This window comes from Theobroma umbraticum, unplaced genomic scaffold (genome assembly GCF_002168275.2).
Source record: "Theobroma umbraticum cultivar Fairchild unplaced genomic scaffold, ASM216827v3 scaffold_20.0, whole genome shotgun sequence".
NCBI lineage: Eukaryota > Viridiplantae > Streptophyta > Magnoliopsida > Malvales > Malvaceae > Theobroma > Theobroma umbraticum.
Window position 1 is genome coordinate 2,025,075 of NW_018397266.1, and position 23,090 is coordinate 2,048,164.

A 23,090-nucleotide genomic window follows, 5' to 3' on the forward strand; every position below is an offset into this window, starting at 1 on the left:
ACATGTGACTAATTTTCTAATTGAGTATGACACAAAAAGTCTATGCATTCGTCAAAAGGGGTGCCGCCTTATCACAGCCTTGGTCAGCACCCGGCTGCATATTCTTTTTATATTGGTATACTTAGGTAACTAACAACAAATCAAATTCAATTTTTAGAATAAAAGAACACTTGTACCTGTTACTGAATTAAATGTTTATATATTATTACAAGTCTTATGTTTTCACTAAAATTATACTTCTTCTTTTTTTCTCAGTCAAAGTGATTTTATTAATAATCGGATCAACAAAACTATAGTTTTTGTTTAATTTGATATATACAAACATTTCTTGGGTATTTGGTGGCTTTCTTTAAGTGTGTATAAATGATGTCATATTTTATAGAGAAAATTTTTGATTATATTTGTAAAAATTTCATTCCTAAATTATTTACTTACGTCTATTGAAGTCATATGTGGGTGTATTTCTTCGTTTAAAGGGGCATGTTGTGTCTGTGTGAATCTAACATGTTAGACTCCTTAAGGTTAAGCATTTTTTGTTCACAGTCTAAAGGCTTGGCCCAAAGTGCATCATTTTAATAACCCAATCATCCTCTTTAGAGTTTATAATATATATATATATATATATATATATATATGTATAAATGAGTCATATTAAATTTAATTGTTCCCTTTTAACCATCAAAATTTTACTCAATAAATAATATTAATATCTAAACAATATGGAGTGTGTGTGAGCCTCAATTTGGTGATCTTTCTCAATACTGGAAAGTTCAATTTCGCACACCAATATTCGCTGCTTTCTTTGAAAAATTAAATTTCTATAACCTCCATTTCTCTAAAAACTTCAAACTTTTCAATCTTTACCAAATTCATACTAACCGGTCACTATCAATGTTGTTTAGAATTTATATCTTGCAAGGATAATTCAGAACTCAGCTAGGATACAAAAAATCAAAAAGAAAAAATTTTAAAGTTAAAACATCAACTAAAGGAATTTAAGTTTTTTAAATATATGTTTATTTTAAAAAAAGCGATCATCTAGTCTTTATACCTTTAATGACAATTTAAAGTTAAGAGGAAATTATTAGGAACTTGCAACATGAAAAAAAAAATCGGTGCTTAATATTTTTAAAAGTTTTTTGAATTATTTAAGAAACTTTAAATAATTTTTTAGCATTTAATTAAGTCTCTGTTCTTTTAGTTTAAGTCAATTAAACTACTATGGTTAAAAGTTAACTAACTGTCATTAATCAAACGTTACTTTTCAATTTATACTCATATGATGTTGACATGGAAAGCGAAAAATATTAAATAGCTATTATCATGTTATATCAACATATTATATCGTCACCTATTAAAATAATGACAAGTGATATTTTAATTAATAATAATTAATCAACTGTTAATTAATTATAAGAATTTGTGTGACTGAAAAAAAATATAAAAACTCAATTGAACATAATAAAATAATAAAAGTTTATTTAAAATTTTTTTAATAGTTTAAGGACTTAATATGATTCTCTCATTTTACTACACATAACAAAGTATATTGATTTGACTTTTTAAACTTTGAGCAATAGTGTGTGTGCAGTTTACATCCATACATATATAATATAACATGTTTTAATTTTTTTTAGTTTCCTTCAAATTTTCACAAATCAAATAGTCTTGATATGTTTAATGGGCATTTGGTATATATTCTATAGTATGAGAGTTTTTGAGTGACATTTACATTTGCATTCAATTAAGGGAAAATATAAGCAGACAAAAAAAAAATGTTAGTAGTCGAATGATTGATCAAATTCAACTTTACAAAGTCAAAACAAATCAAGTTGTCCAATTCATTCCAACCAATCAATGAATCAATTAATGTTAAGAATTCCTCAAGTTTGTAAAATTTGGAATATGATTTGAAGCTCAAACTGAAAAAAAAGAAAAAGAAAAAAAGAAAGGGTAAGAGAAAAACAAAGGGCGATAGTGGGCCCTTGAAACCGATAAAATGGGGTGGGCTATGAGGTTGAGAATGAATGAATTAAGCCATGCATTTATCACACTGCATGTTGGCTGCAGCAAGCAGTCAAGTTTCTCATAGTCCAAACAAAACTTTTATCCTTTTGTCCCTATGCCTGATGCTAACTCTCATCCTTCAAAGTTGTCTCTTTTGTGTGCTTCACGTTCTAGGGCATGCTTAAATCCAATACATACCTGATTTAAGAAACCTCACTGAGTTTATTTATTTATTTATTTTGCTTGCAATAAGATATCAACAAAATATGATCAGCCGACTCATATTTCAAGTAAATAACAGAAGTTCATGTAACAAAGTGTTTGAACAAGTACTATAGTTGATCCGATGTTAGGATGATCTTCTAAGAATAAATAGGTATAACCCCAAGTAGAATAATAAATCTACAACAACTACAGTTGAATTAAATCAAATTGAATCTCATAAAATCGACAATATTGGATTGGCCATTTTACACTCAAATATGAATGAATACTAGCCCAGTAAGTACCACATGTAGAACCAAAATAACCCACATTTTTATTGCTTAAACTTCATAAAGAATGCCCAAGTTGTCAAAATTTCATAAAATGAAAATTGAGGATTACCTATACCCAAAAATAAGAAAATAAAAAGGAAAGGGCTAATTAATAAGCAATGATACTAGTGGATGATGAATTAGAAACAGATGCTTTGGAAGTAAATCGGCTATAGCCAGAACAGAAAAAGGGCAACTCTCTTTCTTTTCCTTCATATATCTCACACACAATTTGCAGGCTTTCTCTATCACACTTAATGTTATAAATATTATTTATATTCAATTACTGTATGAAAGACTGGAAACAGAAGTTTAGAGATGCAATTGGCTAGCAAATTAATAAGATAAATGTTGAAATGTTATGCAATTTGTGACTAGTGACAATGAAAAAGTCAAAAAGGAAATCATAACTCATCTAATGTTGAAACCATAAAGTAAACCCAATTTTGACTCTTCCATCTAAAATCCTGGAAAGTACATTAATCTGCCCACCATATATAAAACCTTTGAAGACTTAAAGAACGGCGGAGCGCTCAATTGCCCATATTTGAACTTGGATACCTTTCACAGACTGACACCATTCAAAGTCGTCTAGTTCCAAAAGCTTGCAAAAGCAGTGAAAGCAATTTGGCCATTTTCCTAATGGCATTTACAAGAGTAATGGCTTTTGTCACATTGTTTCTATTCTACATTTGTGGTTTTTTTATTTTTCTTTTTTTACTTTTACAACAAAATGAGTGGCAGAGAGAGAGAGAAATGGGTGTGGAATTTGTCATTAATTGTTTTTCGAAAAGTGAAATTGCAATAAGCAAATGTGAAAGCGGACATGCATTGCAATTTGCATATAGAATCCTTACAAGAATGCAGGACGAGAGAGAGATAGCAAAAACACAGAAACATGTGATTTGCCTGCTTCGATGCATGTGAGCCGATGGTGACATTGGAAGGACACTTGGTGTCGGGTCATCCATTGCCCATTGATAGGTGGGGCCCCTCTTCTCTCTGTGCTTTTCCCTTGGATTCAATCTTTAAAGAAGAGACATGTTTTGACAACCACTGCCTCAAAGTCCCCCTCCTGTGAAGCGGAAGCACAGGTCCTGCTTCTAAGATCACAATAACTATCTTTCCTTTTACAGGGTACGAAACCAAAATACCACGAAAATTAACACCCCCCCCCCCCCCCCCCCTTTCTGTTTGAGAGAGAGAGAGGGCAACTTTTTGAAAGGGTGGTGTGAAGAGAAGGAGAGGACTCACGGGCAGCCAAATTTCTTCATCGATCATCATTCAAAACTGTAGAAAAGATTCTCTAACGAGAGAGAGAGAGAGAGAGAAGGAAAGATTGTCGCTTACAAGGATGGTGACGCAAGAAATAATCTTAGAAATGGAATTATGACCAACATGACATACCAACTAACAGCTTTTGCATGTTTTCGCCATGGTTTCCTTGATTGTCCACACCGCGCGAAGGCATAAACGCATTGGTAAATCAGAATATACCATTAAAAGCAACTTGTATTGATGGACTTTCCAACTCTCATGCTTGCTATATGCAGCATGGACCCAATATCATTACTACAGGTGCCTTAATCAGGAAAAAAACATATATTACCAATTCCTCATGCATGGTCATTTATTTTACATATTATCTTATATTATTATACAATAATTCACCTCTCATCCCATAAAATCCTTCCTTTTTTCCTTATGTCTCCTTAGACATTACAAGTAACGTTTCTATTTGATTAACTAGATTAGACAAGCAAACCAACCTTTCTTATCTTTTTGTCGCCAATCCCACCCTTAGTATCTCAATAATGTTCGAATATTCTCAGTACATCTATTAATATATGTCCATATCCCAACAGTTTCAATTCATGTATTAGTCGAAATCGATATATATGCTAACATTTTATTAGTATTAAATTCTATTCCTGTATATTGTTCTTAAAAAAATATGAAAATTATTCCTGTACTTGAACTAATTATGAACTAAACCAAGAAGCTAGTGATGTCTTTTTTGGTTCTTTTTTTAACATGCGGTAAATAAATCTCAAAAGAAAAATATTATAGCAGTTAAAAATCTGAGACTTCAACCTGAAGAATTCAAGATCAATTTTTTAAAAATAATGCATGAGATTTGTAAGATAAGAAATGATCACCTTTTATTACGTAAATCCAAATCATACATATCAAGAAAAATTATGGAAGGATAATATATGAATGATGAGAGAGGAAAGGATAAAACCATCTCATAAGAATAAGGTGATGTTTAGTACAAAGAAACTGCTACCAATAAATTAACAAACCTAAAATTAGTGGTTAATACTTTCCTATTTTATTTTGGAATTTTACTATAAGAAACTCTTGTTAAAATGCGAATGCTCTCCTTGAATTTAAACTTTTTCTATGCAAAAGCAAATAAATTTACAAAATGTATGAACTTCATTATGACTTGTGTGGACAACCTCTTTGATCACAGTCAAATCACATTTACCACGGCCTCTTAAAAGAGAATACTATAATATAATATAATATAATCTAATCTAATATATATATATATTGATACATTTAATAGATGATTTAATAAGTTAATATCATTGCATTAGCATAAAAGAATCTTTAAAAGGACGATTAAAATTTAAGATTTTATCTTGAATATCTCAAATTAAATTTTGAGAGGATTGAGATATAAGATTTATAAAATAATAAAAAAACAGCTTTTTATTATGTATTTTAAAATCACAAAAAAAAATAAAAATAAAAACTTACCAAAGATAAACATTTAAGCTATCATCACACACTGCTAAAAGGAAAAAGGTATCAGATTCACATGACTAGAAAAGAAACAAGGAGACATGGAAACACGATGCTATAGATATCATATGGTGGTACGGTCCATGCAGATGGCAACTACTATCTGGTGGGGCAGTGATAGTTGTAGGACGCCCAACCCAAGGGTGGGCCTTGCTCGGTTGCCCCTCCCTCCTCCCATCATCCCATGCCTATCCCTGAAACATTTTATATCTATATATATTCTCTCCATATGTGTCTAGAATCGGCCAATCGTCCCACCCTACCCAAACATAGTACTACTCAATCTATGCGCCAATTGCACGATTTAAAAGCAAAATTTTGAAAAGACTTTAGGCATGGAAAAAATCACGTGGGATGTTGCCCTCTTCTTGTATTTCTTTTTCTAGTGCCAAATTGATGTTTAATATACTAGAAAAGATGGAAAATTTATCCAACCTAGAAGTTCGTTTCATATAGGAAGTAAACGATGATAGGAAAAAATCAATTATTTCATATTATCTCAGCTTTTTAATATTGGAATCTCTTCTTGTTATTAGCCATCGTGTTATATCGTTCTAAAAGAAAAATTTTGTCATCTTATATGTAATCTTGCAAATCATTTATCACGTAAAATGATATCATAGTACTCTTTATATATAGCATTCCATCCATCCATCCATCCATCCATATAGACATTTTTATGTATATTAAAAGACACTACAATAATAAAATCTTAAACCAACTTTCATTGAATTTGGAATTTATAAACTTTAAATCTAGGATGAAATGAAAAGAGTCCAGGACCTATCAAGTTTTACATGTACCATAAAAACAAAAAACAAAACAAAACAAAACATTCTTACTTGAGAGAGATCCATAAGGATGGATGCATAATTGGCTTTCCTAATTGCTCACCATTGGAGCCTAATCGAGAAGTCGCTGTGCCCTACGGGCTAGGGACCTGAAGGATATTCATTTTCCCTTTCTCCTTGGCGACCAATCCCAAAAACAGCAGCAAAAATTTACCGACTTGAGTCTCGACGTGGATGATTCACCTGATCGTTTATCCTCAGCCACCACCCCAAAATCCATTGGCAGCAGTCAGCACCTTGGTAAAATGGTTGTCAGATTTCTCTATAACTCTTCTAGTCTAATCTTTCTTTCCGAAATATAAACGCAAATACAAATCTCTCTCTATTTGGTTATTCATTTTCGTACTACCACCACCATTCCCATTATCTACACACTAGACAGTATTACATAGTCCTTACAGACAATAATAAGCACATGTTTCTGAAGAGAAACATCTACTTACGTCTTAATTCATCAGAAACTAGAAGCAAAATAAAAGTATAAAATTGCATACTTGAACCTTGAGGAATTTTTTTTTTTAAACAACAAAAGGACCACTTCTCATCTCCTTCAAATGCTTAAAAAACATAAATAATCAAAAGATGAAACAGCATATATTAGCTTGAAAAATAAATCCCACTATCTATTTTCTCATCATCTTCCTAATTTGTTTTCCCTCAAACCTTTCCAGCACCCAAACAAGATAAACTGCCAGGATCATATAACTTCAAAATAATTACAAGTTCATACCATCAGCATATTCAAATCCTCTAAACTCAGATGCAACTTGATTGCTTACCAAAAATATCCCAACCTGAAAATGATCAAATTTGTTCAACTTTTAAACTACCTATCCACCTCCACTAAGTAAAGGGGTTCTAAGATAATGACAATGATACTCTTTACTAGGTCATACATAAGATCACAATCAACTAATCTTTCTTCAGGTAAATGATGAAGATTCAGGGCATAGGATTTTGATACTTTTATAGACACCAAAATGTCCGGTCTCTTCTGTTAATAATTTTTTCATTGATATTTTGCTAAATGATGTTGGGTAATTAGTACCCATGTAAGACATGCCCTAACAATGATAAAGGTTAACTTGCCCTCAAACGTCCCTAACTAATAGATCAAAATGTTTTTCTCTTAAATAATACTAACTGATACAACAATAAGCGTTACATAAAAAGAATCAGCAAAAGAACAAAAGAGAAAGAAAAATTCTAAACACATACTCTTGTACTAGCTCATCAGTAGGGACGACAGTATCTGTCCCATTGTTTTTTCGCATGTATCACTGTCATTGTCTACATCCATGCCAGACTCCAGCACTGCAGCATCCAGAGTCAACTTCCTTTTTGCAATCTCATAAACATTCTCATCAACCGTCCCTTTCGTAACCAGCCTGAAAATAATGTGCATATCCACTATGCTAAGTAAATTATGCAACTAAAACTTCACAATGTGCTGAAGAGAGAAGAGAATGAGAAGAAGTAGGAGCCAGGGAAAAAGAAAAGGGAAAGGAAGGGTGTTTCAAGCACCTGTATATGGTAACAGGCCTTGTTTGGCCAATGCGATGGCAGCGATCTTCAGCCTGTCTGTCAATCTGTGGATTAAAATCCATGTCATGAATAACTACAGTATCTGCTCCTGTCAAGTTCAAACCCTGCCCTCCAGCTCTCGTAGACAACAAGCATGCAAATATAGAAGTGTCATTATTGAAATCATCGACTATGGTCTGCCTATCAGTCACCTGAGTACTGCAATGTAAGATATACTTAATGCTCAGCTGATGTAAAGCAAAGGGGAAAAGAAAACTGGAACACTAGCTTTGTATACAAGTAAAAACACCAACTAAAAGTCCTGCATCACTTAAGCATTGTAATAGAAGACTGTAATCAGCCTCGGAAAAGAAAAAACACCAAAACTTTTCACTCATAAGAAGGAAAAAGAAAAGTCTAACTAAACAGAATGTAAAGCAAGACCTTCCATCAAGCCGTCTATATGTAACCCCAATAACATCTAAAGTCCACTCTAAGATATCAAGCATCGAAGTCCACTGGCTAAAAATCAGAACCCGATGCCCACTTTTCTTGAGTGAAGGGAGAAGCTCTGCTAATGCCTGCGCCAACGGAAATGCACACTCAAAGGTAAGTGATGAATAACAGGAGAGAGAGAGAGAGAGAGAATATGAAAATACCCGGCATTTAGCTGAAAGCATAACATGTTCATCCGAAAGAGTTCCTTTACCACCAGTAATTCCATAATGAAGCAAAAGCTGTAAATAAAGATGTTTAAAACAAAAGTGTTAATGCCAAAATGAGAACAGAAAGAAATATAATTTTGGTAACAATTAGATTCAAAACTGCAGAAACCATTCCCCGCATAAACTTGCAGTTACACCCTAGTCTTAAGCAAAGAAAGAATCAATTGTGATGTATACAAAAAGGTTGAGCCCCAAAATCATGATTCCAATGGAAATAATAAAAGAACATACAAAGCCAGTTATACTAAATTATGAAAAACTAAATGTATAAGCAACACTTTTTACAGTTGAAATGGACTAACATGCTATTTGGAAGATAAGTTCAAATATGAATAGTCATGTTTTTACCTATAATAACAGTTTGATTAAAAAATAAAGGCATTTTTAATAGAAAATATAGCAACACTACATTGGTGGCATTTAACACCTAAAAGTACTCGATGTGGAAGGGAAATATAAGACTGAATCCCACAAATAGTCTCTGTATTTGATACAATAGGTGCATCGTAATCTTCAAATTCCTGTGCTCTCACTCTAATAACCATTAAGGTTTAAAATGAGTAAAATTATCCATCAATAGCATCAGCTATGGTAATCAATACAGAGAAATTTTCATAGTTTATTGGATTCACTAGGGTCCAATTAGAATTGAAACAAATCAATTCTAACCGGGACGTCATTGAATTTGCTACCAAACAAGCCGTCCAAAAGACAGCTCTGAAAATAAGGTATGCATTTAATTTCCAAGTTTATCTTGTTTATCCATGCCATAATTAGACCTATACTTCTCAGTGCCTTAGATGAATAAGGAAGTATTGGCATGATATGCACGACAACTCATATCAATGGATAACCAAGCATATCTGTGGTGAATATCACAAGGCACCAATTACCAACCTACAGTTTTGGCAATTGATACATTCCACAACATCAGATGGCCAAATGTGCTTCAACCTCAAATCACATCAAAAGGTTATGGCTCAAAGGAGAAACGAGGAGCCAAAGTGAAAACCAGATAAACCTAACATGAACTTAAAGCAGAGTCACCACAAGACCATGTATGACCAAAAACAACATTAATTTTACACCATTATCAAAATTTTCAGACATTAAAACACATCTTTCAGCACTCACATAGCAAATTAAGCTTTTAGGTTCGCTAGTTCCAAAATAAAGTGTAAATCATGAGTTTCCTCATTTAGATTTCAACAAAAGGTCAATGATAGGCACACATTTGGTCCCCTCTTTCAAATCTAACAGGCTTACATGAAGTGGACATCTTGGCAATTAAAACCTATTTCAAGCACTCACCTCAGAAGTTAAGCTTTTAGATTGAATCAATCTGGAATTTTTCATAAACTACAAAACAACTTAAAATATGTTTACTACTAAAGTAAGAAAACAATATGGGTAATTGCAGAAAAGAAAACTAAAATATGGTCTTCATAAAAAAGGAGTGGAAAAACAGAATAGGGAACATGCCAATAGAATAAAGAGCAACTACCAACCAACCTGCAATGCTGATAGTGCACAGATATAGTATTACTTTTCTCATACTTCCCAGTCTCTTTTGTTAGTCCTAATCTATCTTCTTTTTCAACATTCAAAAATATCTCCATTTCCAGTTTTAAAATATTTCAAATGACTACACCAGCTAACGTCTGTCAGTCACAAAAGTTTTGATAAAATGTAAAAGTTGAATGACTCTAGTTTCTTGGAAACAAATTAAGGGCACAATCAAAAGTATGACGTGCAAATGTAACGAATAGCAACCATAGGAAGTCTAAAGTATTGGAAAAAATAAGACAACTCTTCATGGAAAAATTACCCGATGAATAGAGAAGTCATTGTAGTTCTTTAGTTCCTCGATTACTCTGTCCAAGGTACATTCGAAAACACCAATTGAATGTAACCTTTTAGCAAAGCGAACAACATCCTCTTCATCATAAATTCGCCTCACCAATAATGGATGATTTGCAATCTAGGAAAGTTCAAAAACAGAGAAATTAGATTTAAGTGCAAGGGGACCCTTTTTCAAATTAACTGCATGGCAAGGAAAAAAAAAGAATATGAAGCACCTTGCGAAACTGAATAAAATAGTTCGAGATCTGACGTCGAGGAAGAATTCCAACAATATTATGCAAGTCTGAAAGTTTTGCAATGCGTGCTCGTGAAATTGTACGATACTCCTCTATGGATTCCCTATAAGCATCTTCTTGTTGCTTTTCCATAGTTACATATTCAACCTGCAGAAATGATACTTAGCTTCTCTATACTGAAATAGTTATCGATAGAAAGAAAATTCAAACCAAAGCCCCTCATAAAAATAAATCTCAATATCTAATTAAAAACCTAAGGGTAAGAAAGTATCTACCCGTTGTATCTTTGGGACAAGTTGCTGCATCACATCTGATTTCAAACGCCTCAAGATGAAAGGTCCCAACATGGACTTCATACGACCAATCAACTCCCTATCTTCTGCATTTAGCAGCTTCTTCAAGTCTACATCCTCAGTGGCAAAAAGATCAGGCATCATGAACTCTAACAATGACCACAGCTCCTGCAACAACAATATAACATGCAGAAGATTTAGAAGCATGGTTATCAAAAGTATCTTCTAAATGCTCTTGATACCACCAGCGTTTTATCGTGACACAAAAATTCTTATCAGAAGCTTTTATGATCACATAAAAGGTATTTCTAACAAAAATTGGCATTCCATTGACAGCAAAAGGATATTGGAGACAACAAGCTACAAAACTTTGTTATCAGAAGCAGAAATTAGATACATGATTCAATGCGATGAAATATACTTCTCATTACGCATACTTCACACATGGTTAAGCATTTCCCTAACTAAATTTTGGCCATTCACTGACAATATTGAGTTCTTTAAAACTGTAGTTTTAATTTATAAATTTTCATGCTTCAGCATTGAATTTAACTTTTCTTTAGTAACTGTGAATTATACCACTCACAAGCTGCATGGTAAGAGTAAAATGCTTAGCAACCATTATTCACTTTAATTATTTCCAATTCTAGAATTACGTTAAGACAGGGAGAAAAAGGTAAAAGTACATGTAAATCATTTTGCAGTGGTGTGCCTGTTAGCATAAGACGCTGGTTTGCATTTCGAGCAACTGACATTAGATTTTTCCACCTATAGCTGTTTTTGTCCTTCAAAGCATGGGCCTCATCCATTATCACACAGCTCCAACGCCAACGTTTGAGAATTTTACGATCATCCTTCTGCTGCACACTGTATAAACCACTAATAAAAAAGCCAAAACAAACATACAGAATAGAACATAAACATAAAAACCCAGTTAACAACAGCGTATACCTGTGTCGTTCAAAAAGTGAATAACACACCAGAAGAACATTAAACGGAGGTGGTAATCCAGCTTTGGACAAATAGCTCAACTCCTTCGAGTAAGCTGCTCTGCCAGCACCATGATACTGAAGTACAGAAAATGATGGACACCACTTCTTAAGTTCTCTTTCCCAGTTTTCCAAGACTGAGGCAGGACAAACTATTATATGGGGACCAGGATCATTATTCAAATGTTTGAGCAAAGTTAGATATGTAATAGCCTGTAGATAAAAACAATTACTCTGATCAAAATGAAATACAGACAGGATTATCAAGGGAAACATATTGGAGTTCAAGGTACCTGAATGGTTTTCCCAAGACCCATTTCATCTGCCAAAATAGCTGCCCATATACAGAAAGTTGTAATTAATCCTTCCAAATTATATCAATCATCTAAAACATAGACATATCATTTAGAGCCTTAACTTACTAACTTTTAAGGACAAACATTTTCACATATAAATATCTGGCATCACTGTCCCGAGAGGCAGCACTAAATAACTTGAGCCATGAATTTGACAAATGAAATAAAAATAATTAAAAAAAAACCATAAGATGAAGGGACTGCAAAATAATTGCAGAATTGGATCAAATCAAAAAAGATCTGAAACTCAGCATCCAAAACAAGTGGAGAAATATCTAAACAAAGAGGCATCAACATCTCATAGGGGACGTAACAGCAATAAATATTGATGTACATGTACTGCACTTTATAAGACGGCAAGAAATTTGAAGGCTGGATTACTTCAGCATTAACATCAGCATATGGCATCAGAAAGGAAAAGAAGACCCTAACCAACAACCATTCCCTTTTGGTCAATCAACATCAGTTGAAGCAATACCAAATTTTATATGACCAAATTCTTGTCTGAAATTTTTATCAAATTGAAAACATTGACACAAGTATGAACCTCAACTTCATGAGCTTTTTAAACTGAGCAAGTTCAATCTCATTCACTAAAAGTTAGAGCATAAAATCTTAACATTATCTAATTCCAGTAACCTATTATCACTCAAAGTTCTTATATTTTCCTTCGCCTCCCTTTCTTACGAAAATTGTTGACAGATCTCAAGAAAATGATTGGTGAAGGTCAACGCAATTATTATACAGCACAAGAATTGATACACCACCCATAATCATGAATTTTATTTTCTTTTCTTCATCTTAAGTTTTAATCACTCAAATCATGATTAACAATCTACAGCCATACATGAGAATCTAGGCCAACAAGACACCTAAGAATGAGCATTTTTATGTTTAGAGAAACAGTCTTTTCTTGCTTCTTGGATTTTCCTATAAGAACAAATGACTATGCTTATTAACTTATAAAATCCCCACAAATAATTACAATTTCTTATTTGGGTACCATATCAATAATAAAAAATCTAGAAATATAAAGTCCATACATAACCGAACATTGGTGTCAAAAGATTAGAACAGATACCTCCTCCAATACCCTTACGATGCAACAGAAGAAGAAAGTTTACACCAACCAGTTGGTATGGCTTGAGAACTGGCTGAAAATCCGAATCGACTGCCCCACATGCTATATCAATATCATACTGCGAGAGTAAGATGCATTCCAATTTATAAACAAGCCCGTTGGCAAACAATAGGTTGAGGTGGAAAAGACAATGCATTCATACTTTCCCCAATTTTCATTATGTAGTATCTCAAAACAACTGGCTCCCCTAAAATGAACATAAAAATGTAATTTCAAGCACCAGAACTATTTGCTGTGATTTTCATTATACTACAGCTTAGACAAAAAGCATAATCACAAAATTCATCTAATTAAGGTCACCTGAACTTACTGTAAACTTCCGCAATTTCATAGAAATTCCTTTTTAATTAAAAAAAATTACTAAAAAGCAAGTGATCAAGCCCTTTCCTGCCTCAACTATCTCAGGAACTAAACAAAAAATATAATGCTTTCAATTGAAAAGAAAATTACCTGTGTAACGATTCTCACAGAAGGAGCTTCTACTTCGGCGTATCGTTCACAAGAAGCACCGGAACTCCCGTAGAGCTCCTTCCGAAGCTCCGCCGATATTTTAGAGCACTTCTGCAACGCTTTCCCTACCACGTCATCCTCTTGCAATTCCTCCTCTTCGCTTGACTCAACATCAAACACCTCCTCACAACCATTTTCATCGCCGTCCTTTCCATCATCTTCTTCTTCTTCGTCGTCGTCGTCAACCACGAATCGACGGGCACGATTGACCCGCCCGGCGTCCTCGGGCTCAACATCGTCGTCCTCCAATTGTTCGACTTCGACGCAATCGTCGCTGCTTTGGTCGGAAAAACTAGACTCCGTTCGGGAATTGAAGGCGAAAGATTCAATTGGAGGAGGGCTAGGGTTTTTCTTTAAAACACGAGAGGGCTTGAAAGAGTGGTTCTCCCATTCTTCGTCCGAGACTTCGTCAAAAACGCGCTTCATTTTAAGAATTTTTTTTTGGTATTATTCCTTTAAATTATTTTTTTTTTTCCATTCTTTTCCCTTTTTGCTTTGATTTTGGGTAAGGAGCAGAGAAGAGAAGAGGAGAGAGCAGAGACAGACGAGCGGTGAGCACAGAGGATCTAACTTTTTAAGCGAAGAAGTGAGACTAAAGGCAGAAAAGAGAGAGAAGAGTTGAAGCGGCCACCTGTCTTTTCCTATCTTTTTTTTTTTTTTTTTGTTTTTGACGAATCGAATGAAATCGAAACAAAGTCAGAGGGAACTCACTACAATCAGAAAGCGCGGGTCTTCCCTGATGTGGGTTTTGGAACACTTTTGGCTTCCTCCTAACCAAATATTCGTTAACAGTTTCTGTCTAAATATTATCATTTCTTATTCTTATTTCATTTTTACATCATAAGTATATATAAATAGTTTTAATATAAAAGTTTGAATAATAAATAATTAAAATTTTATAATACAATCATTTGAAAAGAAATAAAACCAAATATATCTAATCAAAAGTTTTTTCAAAAATGTAAACATGCAGAATTTACAATTTTATTTTTACTTTAATACAAATATCTAAAATCTCATATTAATAAAAATAAAAAAAATCTTGAACTTATAATTCTGTTTAATAATTTTTTTATTCATGATATTTATAATTTATTAAAAAAATATTTAGGCAGAGGTGAGGTTTAGTCAGTGGGCTTTATTGAGTACCAAAGCCCAATAAGAGATAAATTATACATATTAGTTCACCGAATCGGCAAATAGCATTATCCTTTGGCTACAAGTTATTATCTGAAAAAGAAAATAATAATTTATGGAAAAACACCTTAAAAAAGGGGCCTTTGGCGTTTGGTTTTCCTCCACCGTACTGGTTTCTGTTTGGAGTGTAAATCTATAAATCTCCGCAGTAGAACCCTAAAGATTTGATGACACACTTTCTCAATCTCTTTTTCTTCTCGAAATCGACATCGAAATTTAGCTGATTTTTTTCTCTCTAGGGCTTCGGATTTTGAATTTGGATTTAAGAATTTGGGGGAAATTGAGGGAACAGCACAAGGGGCCTAATGGAGGGAATATTGTCTGCGACTGATAAGCAGAGAATGGTCTCCTCCTTCCTCGAGATCGCCGTTGGTCAAACTGCCGAAACCGCCACGCAGTTTTTGCAAGTACCCTTTTCTTCTCTCACTCTATTGTTTGTTTTTATACTATAAAGTTTTAAGCTCTTTGAATATCGAAGGTTCCACAATGTTGAAGTTGGTGACTTTTTTTTTTTTTCGTTGTTTTCTTTTTTCGCTTTGAGTTTAATGCTGGTTTTGATTCCCGGGTTTTAACTGAATGTCAGATTTTTATGTGTTTGACTGACGAAGTTCTTGGAATAGTTAAGATTGAGTTGTTGGTGGATTGGTTTGAGTCTTTTGATCTTAAATTGTTAATGGGTTTTGGATTCAATAGGTAATGCTGACGTAAACTGCTAATAATGTCGAGTTACCGCGGAATCCTTTGTTTCTGAGTGGCGGTTGTTGTTTATATCATATGGAACTCAATGTGAAATTTTTGTGGAAAACAGGCTACAAGTTGGAAGCTGGATGAAGCTATTCAGCTGTTTTATGTGGGTAATGAAGGTGGTGTGGTTGCATCATCATCAGAGTCTCCAGCACTGGAAAATGTGGATTCTTGGGCCAGTCAAAATTCTGGGTAGAGATTTGCGTTAATTTCAACTTTAATCATCACCTAGTTGTTTGTTTTAGAATTTACTAATGTAGTTTTTTTTCATTGGCTTCTCATATTATTCAGTGAGTTAAACGAACCTGCAAATGATAATGTTGGATCCACTGGTGGAGATGAAGTACGCCCTCCTATACCTGTGGTAAGGGAGACACTTTATGATGATGGAATGCTATATGGGTATGTTTCTTCTCTCTGCTTTTTATTTTTAATAGCATGCTGGTTGCATTGGTATTTTATTTTATTATTTTCTCTATATGTAAAGTTGCAAATTTGTACGTTGGTTTTTCTTTTTGGTCATACCTTGTTGGGTCTGCTGTGTGTGCATGCGTACATACATGCTTATCTTATGTTCAGATTTTGTATGATTTGGATATATATTCTTCTGCATTTTTCTAATACTTCATCATGTGTTGAAATTTCATTTTCTAATATTAATCTAGGACATCAAGGTTGGGATATCCTCCCCAACAGTTGAGTTCATTAGTTGCATTCCGTAATTTTGATGAGGAAATGAAGCGCCCCGGGGTTTGGGAATCAGATGAAGGTGCTTCTTCCAAAGTAGATGCTTCTCGAGACAATCTTGCCTCTTTATATCGTCCTCCCTTTCATTTAATGTTTCAAGGACCATTTGAAAAGGTATACTGGTTTATCTTAGCCTTTTATGTTCTTCATGATTTATACATTTTCTGTAATTGTTGAATGGATGTATTCAGCAGCATTAAGTTTTATTGGCTCGTTATGAGAAGTATAGGGTGATGATTATTGGTAAGTGATTAAGATTTATTGGCTGAATGATTAAGATTTGATCTTTGTTCAAATTTTCAGTAATGGATTTGATCAGCAATTTGGCTAAATCAAGTATTTCATTGCGCACTTGTTTGTTTGTTTTATTTTGTATGAAACAAAAAAAATTATAATAGAATGTTGCTGAGGCAGTTATACTGTTATGCCCATGGATCTTGTTAAGCACCCCCACTGGCCCCAGTTTCATTTTTACCTGGCTTGTATGTCAACCTCAAAATGTTATCCTCCTCACCTTTTAAGTGATGATCTCCCTCCCTCAACCATATAGTGCGTGACATGAGACTAGCCAATATGTATGTGGTTGTTTTGAAAATATGTATAATTGATACTTTAGGGGTTAATGTTGGGCTAGAAAACTTGGTATTTAGACTGCCTTTGCTATTAGTTTTTTCCTTACCTTTTATAGTCAATTTCGCCTAAAGCTATGTGTTCATGATTCAGGCAAAAGCTGCTGCATCTCTTGAGGACAAGTGGGTCCTTGTGAACTTGCAATCCACGAAGGAGTTCAGCTCACATATGGTATTATTTGAGTATTCTCTTTTTGCTCTAGTTAAAACTAAGAACTATTTACATTGTTCCCTGGGTTTGAAGTGGCATAAAATGTAATCTAATTTTCTGATGTTGTATGTGTTTTTGAAGCTTAATCGAGATACATGGGGAAATGAAGCAGTTTCTCAAACCATTAAAACCAACTTTATTTTCTGGCAGGTTAGGATGATGCTTTAGTTGTCTTTGCCTTGTGTGCGTATATTCCTCTCTCTTCATCGACTGTCAATCTTTTAAGCCATATTCTATTCAAAATTTAGTTTGAGTTTCTTTTCTTGACAGATGCTGTTGCATCTTTGAGAATGATGCCTTAACTCTGACAATGGTTTGATTGAGCTCAAATTTACAAGATACATGATGTGGGTTTTAGTCTCTTAAGTGTGTTTTGATGAAGGAAGGAATTTAAAGATTGGTTGTCAGTGTGTTCTAATTGCAATCATTTTTTATTTTCTTTTGTTTCTCAAATTAAAAAAAAAAAGGAAGAAGAAACAAAGGAATTTGGCATGATACTGCAATTTTTATTAGCAAATGTAGATGGAAAGATTAAACTAGTGCTTGAAGACTACTTCTGAATTGTATTGTGTAAATGACCTTAGGAGCCACAGCTTTATAAGCACTGACTGGCACATATGTTCTTAGCAGACCTTTATACATTATACTTTTTGAATCTGTATATTGTTTCGTTATATACGTCTTGCGATTGATACTGTTCTATGGATATAGGTGTATGATGATTCAAGTGAGGGCAGGAAAGTTTGCACCTATTACAAACTAGATTCGATTCCAGTAGTGCTCGTTATTGACCCAATCACAGGACAGAAAATGCGCTCCTGGTGTGGAATGGTTCAACCAGAGAGTTTGCTGGAGGTATAAGTTGGCAACATAAATTGCAGATTGCAATTCCTTAGGCAAATAAGAAAAAATGAAAATTCAATACTGTTAAAAAAAGGTTAATAAAACTTCATTTTATAGTATTGGCGGAAAATTTCAAAATCTGGCTTTTGTGATTTGATAAAAAAATTATTTTGAACTGTAGGACCTGGTTCAATTCATGGATGGTGGCCCAAGGGATTATCATGCAACTCTGTCTCATAAACGTCCAAGAGGAAGCTCAGTTACTCCACAACAAAAAGTTAAAGGTAATCATATATCTTTCTGCCCTACACTAATTTAAAGTTTTCTGGTAGAGAACCAATAAAGAGGTAAATGGAATTCCAGCCTAGGGTGCATCCTATTTTCAGGTTGGATTGCTTAAGTGTTAAGATGTGATACTGAGATCTGTCAAAAGAATGGGAATATCTTTAGGGTGAGAATATTTTGATGGAGTAGATGGAAAGCTTCAGCAGAAACTTTCAAGAGGGAGGGAGAGATTTCTTTCTTTATGCATTAATTTTCTATATAATTCTGCATTAGTGGATAAAGAAGGGAAGGAATGGTTTTAAGGAAAACAAAAAATCGATCCACAACCACATATGCTGTTTACAAAAATGTCTGATTCATCTGTATGTTCTGTATGTAATTTCAGTTCATTTGCTCTAGTGTCAACAGATGAAACTATCGAAGATGAGGAAATGCTAAGAGCAGTAGCAGCTTCTATGGAGAACGTGAAAGACTTTAGTAAAACAGCCTCAGATGATAAAGTTTTATCCAATATTGACAAGGAGGAACCATGCTCAACTAAGAAGCCTATATATCCACCTTTGCCTGAAGAACCTAAGGGTGATAGGAGCCTCCTATGTAGGGTTGGAGTCCGTCTTCCTGATGGACGTAGGGTGCAGAGAAATTTTCTCCGTACTGAGTCAATACAGGTAAGCATATTTTGGGGAGCTTTTTTTCTTTCTTTACTGTGATTTGTTACCATTTATATATTAGTATTTGGTTTATTCTGTTTAACTACGGTTTCCTTGGATGATCCCACTCTGAGCATCGAATTTGTATTTTCAACAATATTTCCTTTGGATGGTTGCTGTAAAGTAGGCACACTATGAATATGTGTCAAACTGATTTTGCAAATTTTGTGGGTGGCTCGTGACTAAGATGAGAAAACCTTGGCATCAATTAATGATATGAACTAATCGTTCCTCAGATTCTCTCCCCCTTGTTCTTTCTATCCCAAAGTAATAAATTTTACCCTGTACATCCGAACTAAGAGCATGCAGGTGTTGCTTTGACTGACGTGTATACCAGTTTAAACTGAGATGTATATTTTAAATGGATATCTCGTGTCACTTTTTGGGAGTATTGAGTTGGGACCATTAGATTCAACTTAAAAATTTGGGGCAAAATTGTGTTTTGTTTCCTTGGGCAGAGTGATGGACTAATGCCCAGTCCTCAGGACTGTCCTAACTGATGGGTTTTTATACTTCTTTCTCATTTCTTTTTGTCATTTTGCAGCTACTGTGGTCGTTCTGCTGTGCTCAACTTGGTGAAGCTGAATCAAAGCCATTTCGCTTGACCCAGCCGATTCCAGGAGCTTCAAAATCTCTGGATTATGATAGTAAATTAACGTTTGAGGAGTCGGGGCTCGCCAATTCTATGGTCTCGGTTGCATGGGAATGAATATTGCGAAGCTGGCACTGGTTTTTAAGTTTCTTCAACCAATGTAGCGTTGAAGGTTTTGGTTTACCAACTCTTATATCCCTGTTTGTTGATTTTTGTTGCTCTTCAAGGAGTTTAATTATGAGGATGGGGGGCGAAGGAACCATTAACTTTATGATGTACATACTCAGTACTCTTATGTCTTCAATACTATTGCAGTTTCTTTATTTATTTTAAGATTAGAGTTGGTAGCTGCATAGCCGCTACTTAGGCGGCCACCAATTTCAATGTTCTTCCAAACAGTCGAAATCTTGTGGATGGTATTAACGCACATGGACCAGGCCCTGTTGATCAAATCTAGAGAAATTTCACATCCATTCACTCCTCCTACTATCTTTTCTCTGCATAGGTGTAATGTGAATGGGTCAGACCTTTTGTTTCATGTACAAAGTAAGTAAATCGGTCACTTACTGTCTATTAATGTTGCTATCATCTATAACATATAAATAGAAGGTTTCATTTGCTCACCGTGATGTGGATACTGCATAATTAGTGTTCACTGTTTAAGGGAGGGGCTTCTTAATCTAGTGTTGAAGCAACGATTAAAAACAAAAAAGATTTCCTATCTTCCGGGGCCGTGAAAGCGAAAAAAAAGAAAAGAAAAAAGGATTCACAGTTTGATATGGCAGGAAGAGACCCCACTACAATCTGGCCGTTGGCACTTGGCAGTGTTGGTGGTCCTTATAAAATGTGGACCAAACAAAGAAAGGAAAGAAAGCTCCCACGCAATCCCTCGGCTGCCCCTTCAGGGGAAACAGGATAGGAAGAGGGACGAGGGAACTAACTAGAGAAGACGTGTTAAGATGATAATAAAGATAAAAGCTAGAAGGGTTAAGTGGTGGATTTTGGATTTTTTTAAAAAAAAAATAAAAAAAATAAAAAAAATATAATTGAAAAGAAAATACGAGTTGTGATATTGGAGAATATTTGTATAATATGGAAGGTGCGGAGAGATATGAGTTAGAAAAGGAAAAAGAAAACAAAGTGTGATAGTTTTAGTTTAGAAGATCTTGGTGTGTACTGGAGGGTACAGCTTGGCGTAATCCAGCCACGTGATATTCGCTGCTTGTCTATACTTATTATTCCGTGCTCTTTTGGAACCCCCATTTACTCATCATTCACCTCATTGCCTCGCCTTTCCATTGTAAAACAGAGAGCTAACACAGGCGTAGCCTACTTTTAACCAATTTCAACTACTTTGCCGACTACTTTGATTAAGGGTTTTATCCTTAAGTAAATTGCAAAATTTATATCTTTTCCCTTTTCATTCTTTATTTTGTTATTGTATATTCAATACAAAAAATTAAAACGTTGGATTTAATATTTTTCTAATTAAAAGTAAATAAATACATATATCTATCTATTAACACTAATATGAGATATCTAAAATATTTACAATGGAAAATCAAACGTACTAACAGTGTCTTTCGTAGCTTGTCATTGTACAATAATTGGTTTTATCCTTTTCAAAAAAATGTAATTAATTCTATCAAGTCTCCTTTCAACCTTGTAAGCCTCCCCCTTTGGTCTTTGATTTGGCTTTATACCCTTAGAAAGTAAAAATGCTAAAAAAAACAAAATAAAGAAAAATACCGCCCTACTCTCTCCCTCTCCCTCTCCCTCTCCATCACAAACCAACAAAACCACCCACACTATACTCACACAATTCCCCTCTTCCCCTCCATCCTAACGCATGCTTAAACCATGTCCAACCCACCACCACCCTTACCTCCAACCCTCACCCCCAACCACCACTATAACAGCAGCAACCACCGTCACCCCTACCCCACCCCACCACCACCACCAACCGTGAATACCGCAAAGGAAACTGGACCAATCCAAGAAACTCTAACCCTCATCACAGCCAAAAGACTAGACGATGAACGCCGCACAAAACCTTCCACAAGCTCACCTTCGAAACCTGGAGAACTGAGGTGGAAATGGGTTGAAAACTATTGCTGGGATCATGGCTGCTTCCGCAGCCAAAACCAATGCAACGACAAGTGGGATAACCTCCTCCGTGACTACAAAAAGGTTCGCCACTACCAATCCCAATCCCAGTCCTCTGATCACTTCCCTTCTTACTGGTCCATGGAAAGACACCAACGTAAGTTCCACAACTTGCCTACCAACATGTCTCCCGAAGTCTTCGAAGCCCTTAATGATGTCCTTCAGAGAAAATACAGCACCCAACAACAACAGCAAAGTACTGGTAGCATTCAGCAACAGCAACAAAAGCAACCTTGTATTTCTCAATCATCAGAGCAAGTAGCTGTCAGAACAGATCAACAGGCGCCGGAGGTTGAAGCTCCGGTGCCGGTTTCAGGTACTGCACTTTTTTTTTTCTCTTTTTTTTTTTAAATTTTTGGGTGTGTTTTTGCAATGCTTGGAGTATAGCACAGTAGTAGTAATGTGTCAGAGTCACAAATGAGAAACCTTTTTATTTTTGTCTTTCAGCGATTATATTATTACTATTATAATTATATATTGTATTTAGTCAAACCTGCAGGTTTGAAAACTCTGTTCCTTTTCATTAATTAGGGACCCATTTCTTTTTCCATATGTTACCTTCAATTGTATATAGCCATTACATAAGCTTAAAATAATAACCGTTGGATTCTCATATGTATGTATTTAATATAAAGTCACATGGGTTTTTACAAAAGTTAATTTCCTGCAAAAATAAATTGAAAAAGTTTTGAGTAATGTTATTGTTTGTTTTATTGGATACTTTGATATCAGTTCCAAAAGTTTTGAGCCACATAGGTGAAGCAATCATGCAGACCAGTGTGAAAGAGCTGCAGTCATGATGGTAGGGTGATTTTGGGCACTTACAAGAAGAAGAGAGCTGCCATAGACATATAGAATAGAAGAAGCCATCCTAATTAATAGATTTAACCCACCAGGGCTAACCTTTTTGTCGTTGCCCTTTGGGCATCATTTTCTTCAGACCAGTTTATTGCTGCTAATTTAGAAGAGAAAAAATGAATTGCACCATTTCTAGGCAGTGTTGCTTTTCATTTAAGCCTGTTAAGATCATGAGTTTCTGCAGATGCTGACCCATTTGCAGAAACCTTTATGACCTCAGGCTACCATTTATTGATCTTTCCTTCATTGCCACTCAAAAAAAA

General features: G+C 34.7%; 3 protein-coding genes across 7 annotated transcripts in view; 2 read left to right on the forward strand and 1 right to left on the reverse strand.

Annotated features, from left to right (window-relative positions):
• Nucleotides 1-6,059: 6,059 nt before the first annotated feature.
• ETL1 (SNF2 domain-containing protein / helicase domain-containing protein) lies at nt 6,060-14,590 on the reverse strand. Of its 4 annotated transcripts, none has more exons than XM_089784715.1 (12): nt 13,786-14,590; nt 13,276-13,393; nt 12,132-12,172; nt 11,536-12,051; nt 10,832-11,017; nt 10,536-10,703; nt 10,286-10,438; nt 8,392-8,469; nt 8,177-8,313; nt 7,733-7,951; nt 7,427-7,596; nt 6,060-6,444 (listed from the first exon to the last, which is right to left on the reverse strand). In XM_089784715.1, exons 1-11 carry the CDS (start codon nt 14,269-14,271, stop codon nt 7,434-7,436), a joined length of 2,265 nt encoding a protein of 754 aa, XP_089640841.1. In that variant the 5' UTR covers nt 14,272-14,590; the 3' UTR covers nt 6,060-6,444; nt 7,427-7,433. The 4 variants fall into 4 exon arrangements, with proteins under 4 accessions (XP_089640841.1, XP_021292604.1, XP_089640840.1 ...); XM_021436929.2 differs by lacking the exon at nt 6,060-6,444 and having other exon boundaries at nt 7,201-7,596; nt 11,536-11,716; nt 11,801-12,051; nt 13,786-14,588; XM_089784714.1 differs by lacking the exon at nt 6,060-6,444 and having other exon boundaries at nt 7,201-7,596; nt 13,786-14,589.
• A 477-nt stretch (nt 14,591-15,067) lies between these two features.
• LOC110422905 (UBX domain-containing protein) lies at nt 15,068-20,136 on the forward strand. 2 transcript variants are annotated; one of them, XM_021436933.1, is made up of 10 exons: nt 15,068-15,449; nt 15,851-15,978; nt 16,078-16,188; nt 16,452-16,647; nt 17,257-17,334; nt 17,455-17,523; nt 18,085-18,228; nt 18,398-18,500; nt 18,901-19,169; nt 19,756-20,136. In XM_021436933.1, the coding sequence occupies exons 1-10, from the start codon at nt 15,348-15,350 to the stop codon at nt 19,918-19,920; spliced, it is 1,365 nt and encodes a 454-aa protein (XP_021292608.1). In that variant the 5' UTR covers nt 15,068-15,347; the 3' UTR covers nt 19,921-20,136. The 2 variants fall into 2 exon arrangements, with proteins under 2 accessions (XP_021292608.1, XP_021292609.1); XM_021436934.1 differs by having other exon boundaries at nt 18,910-19,169.
• Nucleotides 20,137-21,663: 1,527 nt separating this feature from the next.
• Nucleotides 21,664-23,090, forward strand: part of LOC110423393 (uncharacterized) — a 1,978-nt gene continuing 551 nt past the window's right edge. Inside the window, 3 exon segments of the mRNA XM_021437614.2 lie at nt 21,664-21,720; nt 21,723-21,794; nt 21,796-22,285. Coding sequence (XP_021293289.2) covers nt 21,664-21,720; nt 21,723-21,794; nt 21,796-22,285 — 619 coding nt within the window.

What these genes read in the sequence shown, in the direction of transcription:
- ETL1 (XM_089784715.1), bottom strand. Translation starts at nt 14,271, where the DNA reads ATGAAGCGCGTTTTTGACGAAGTCTCGGACGAAGAATGGGAGAACCAC. An exon ending in ATTTTATTCAGTTTCGCAAG is followed by an intron (nt 10,439 to 10,535) that starts GTGCTTCATATT and finishes GAACTTTCCTAG; the next exon opens with ATTGCAAATCATCCATTATT. An exon ending in ATGACTTCTCTATTCATCGG is followed by an intron (nt 8,470 to 10,285) that starts GTAATTTTTCCA and finishes CTTTATTTACAG; the next exon opens with CTTTTGCTTCATTATGGAAT.
- LOC110422905 (XM_021436933.1), top strand. Translation starts at nt 15,348, where the DNA reads ATGGAGGGAATATTGTCTGCGACTGATAAGCAGAGAATGGTCTCCTCC. An exon ending in GATGATGGAATGCTATATGG is followed by an intron (nt 16,189 to 16,451) that starts GTATGTTTCTTC and finishes ATATTAATCTAG; the next exon opens with GACATCAAGGTTGGGATATC. An exon ending in CCAACTTTATTTTCTGGCAG is followed by an intron (nt 17,524 to 18,084) that starts GTTAGGATGATG and finishes CTATGGATATAG; the next exon opens with GTGTATGATGATTCAAGTGA.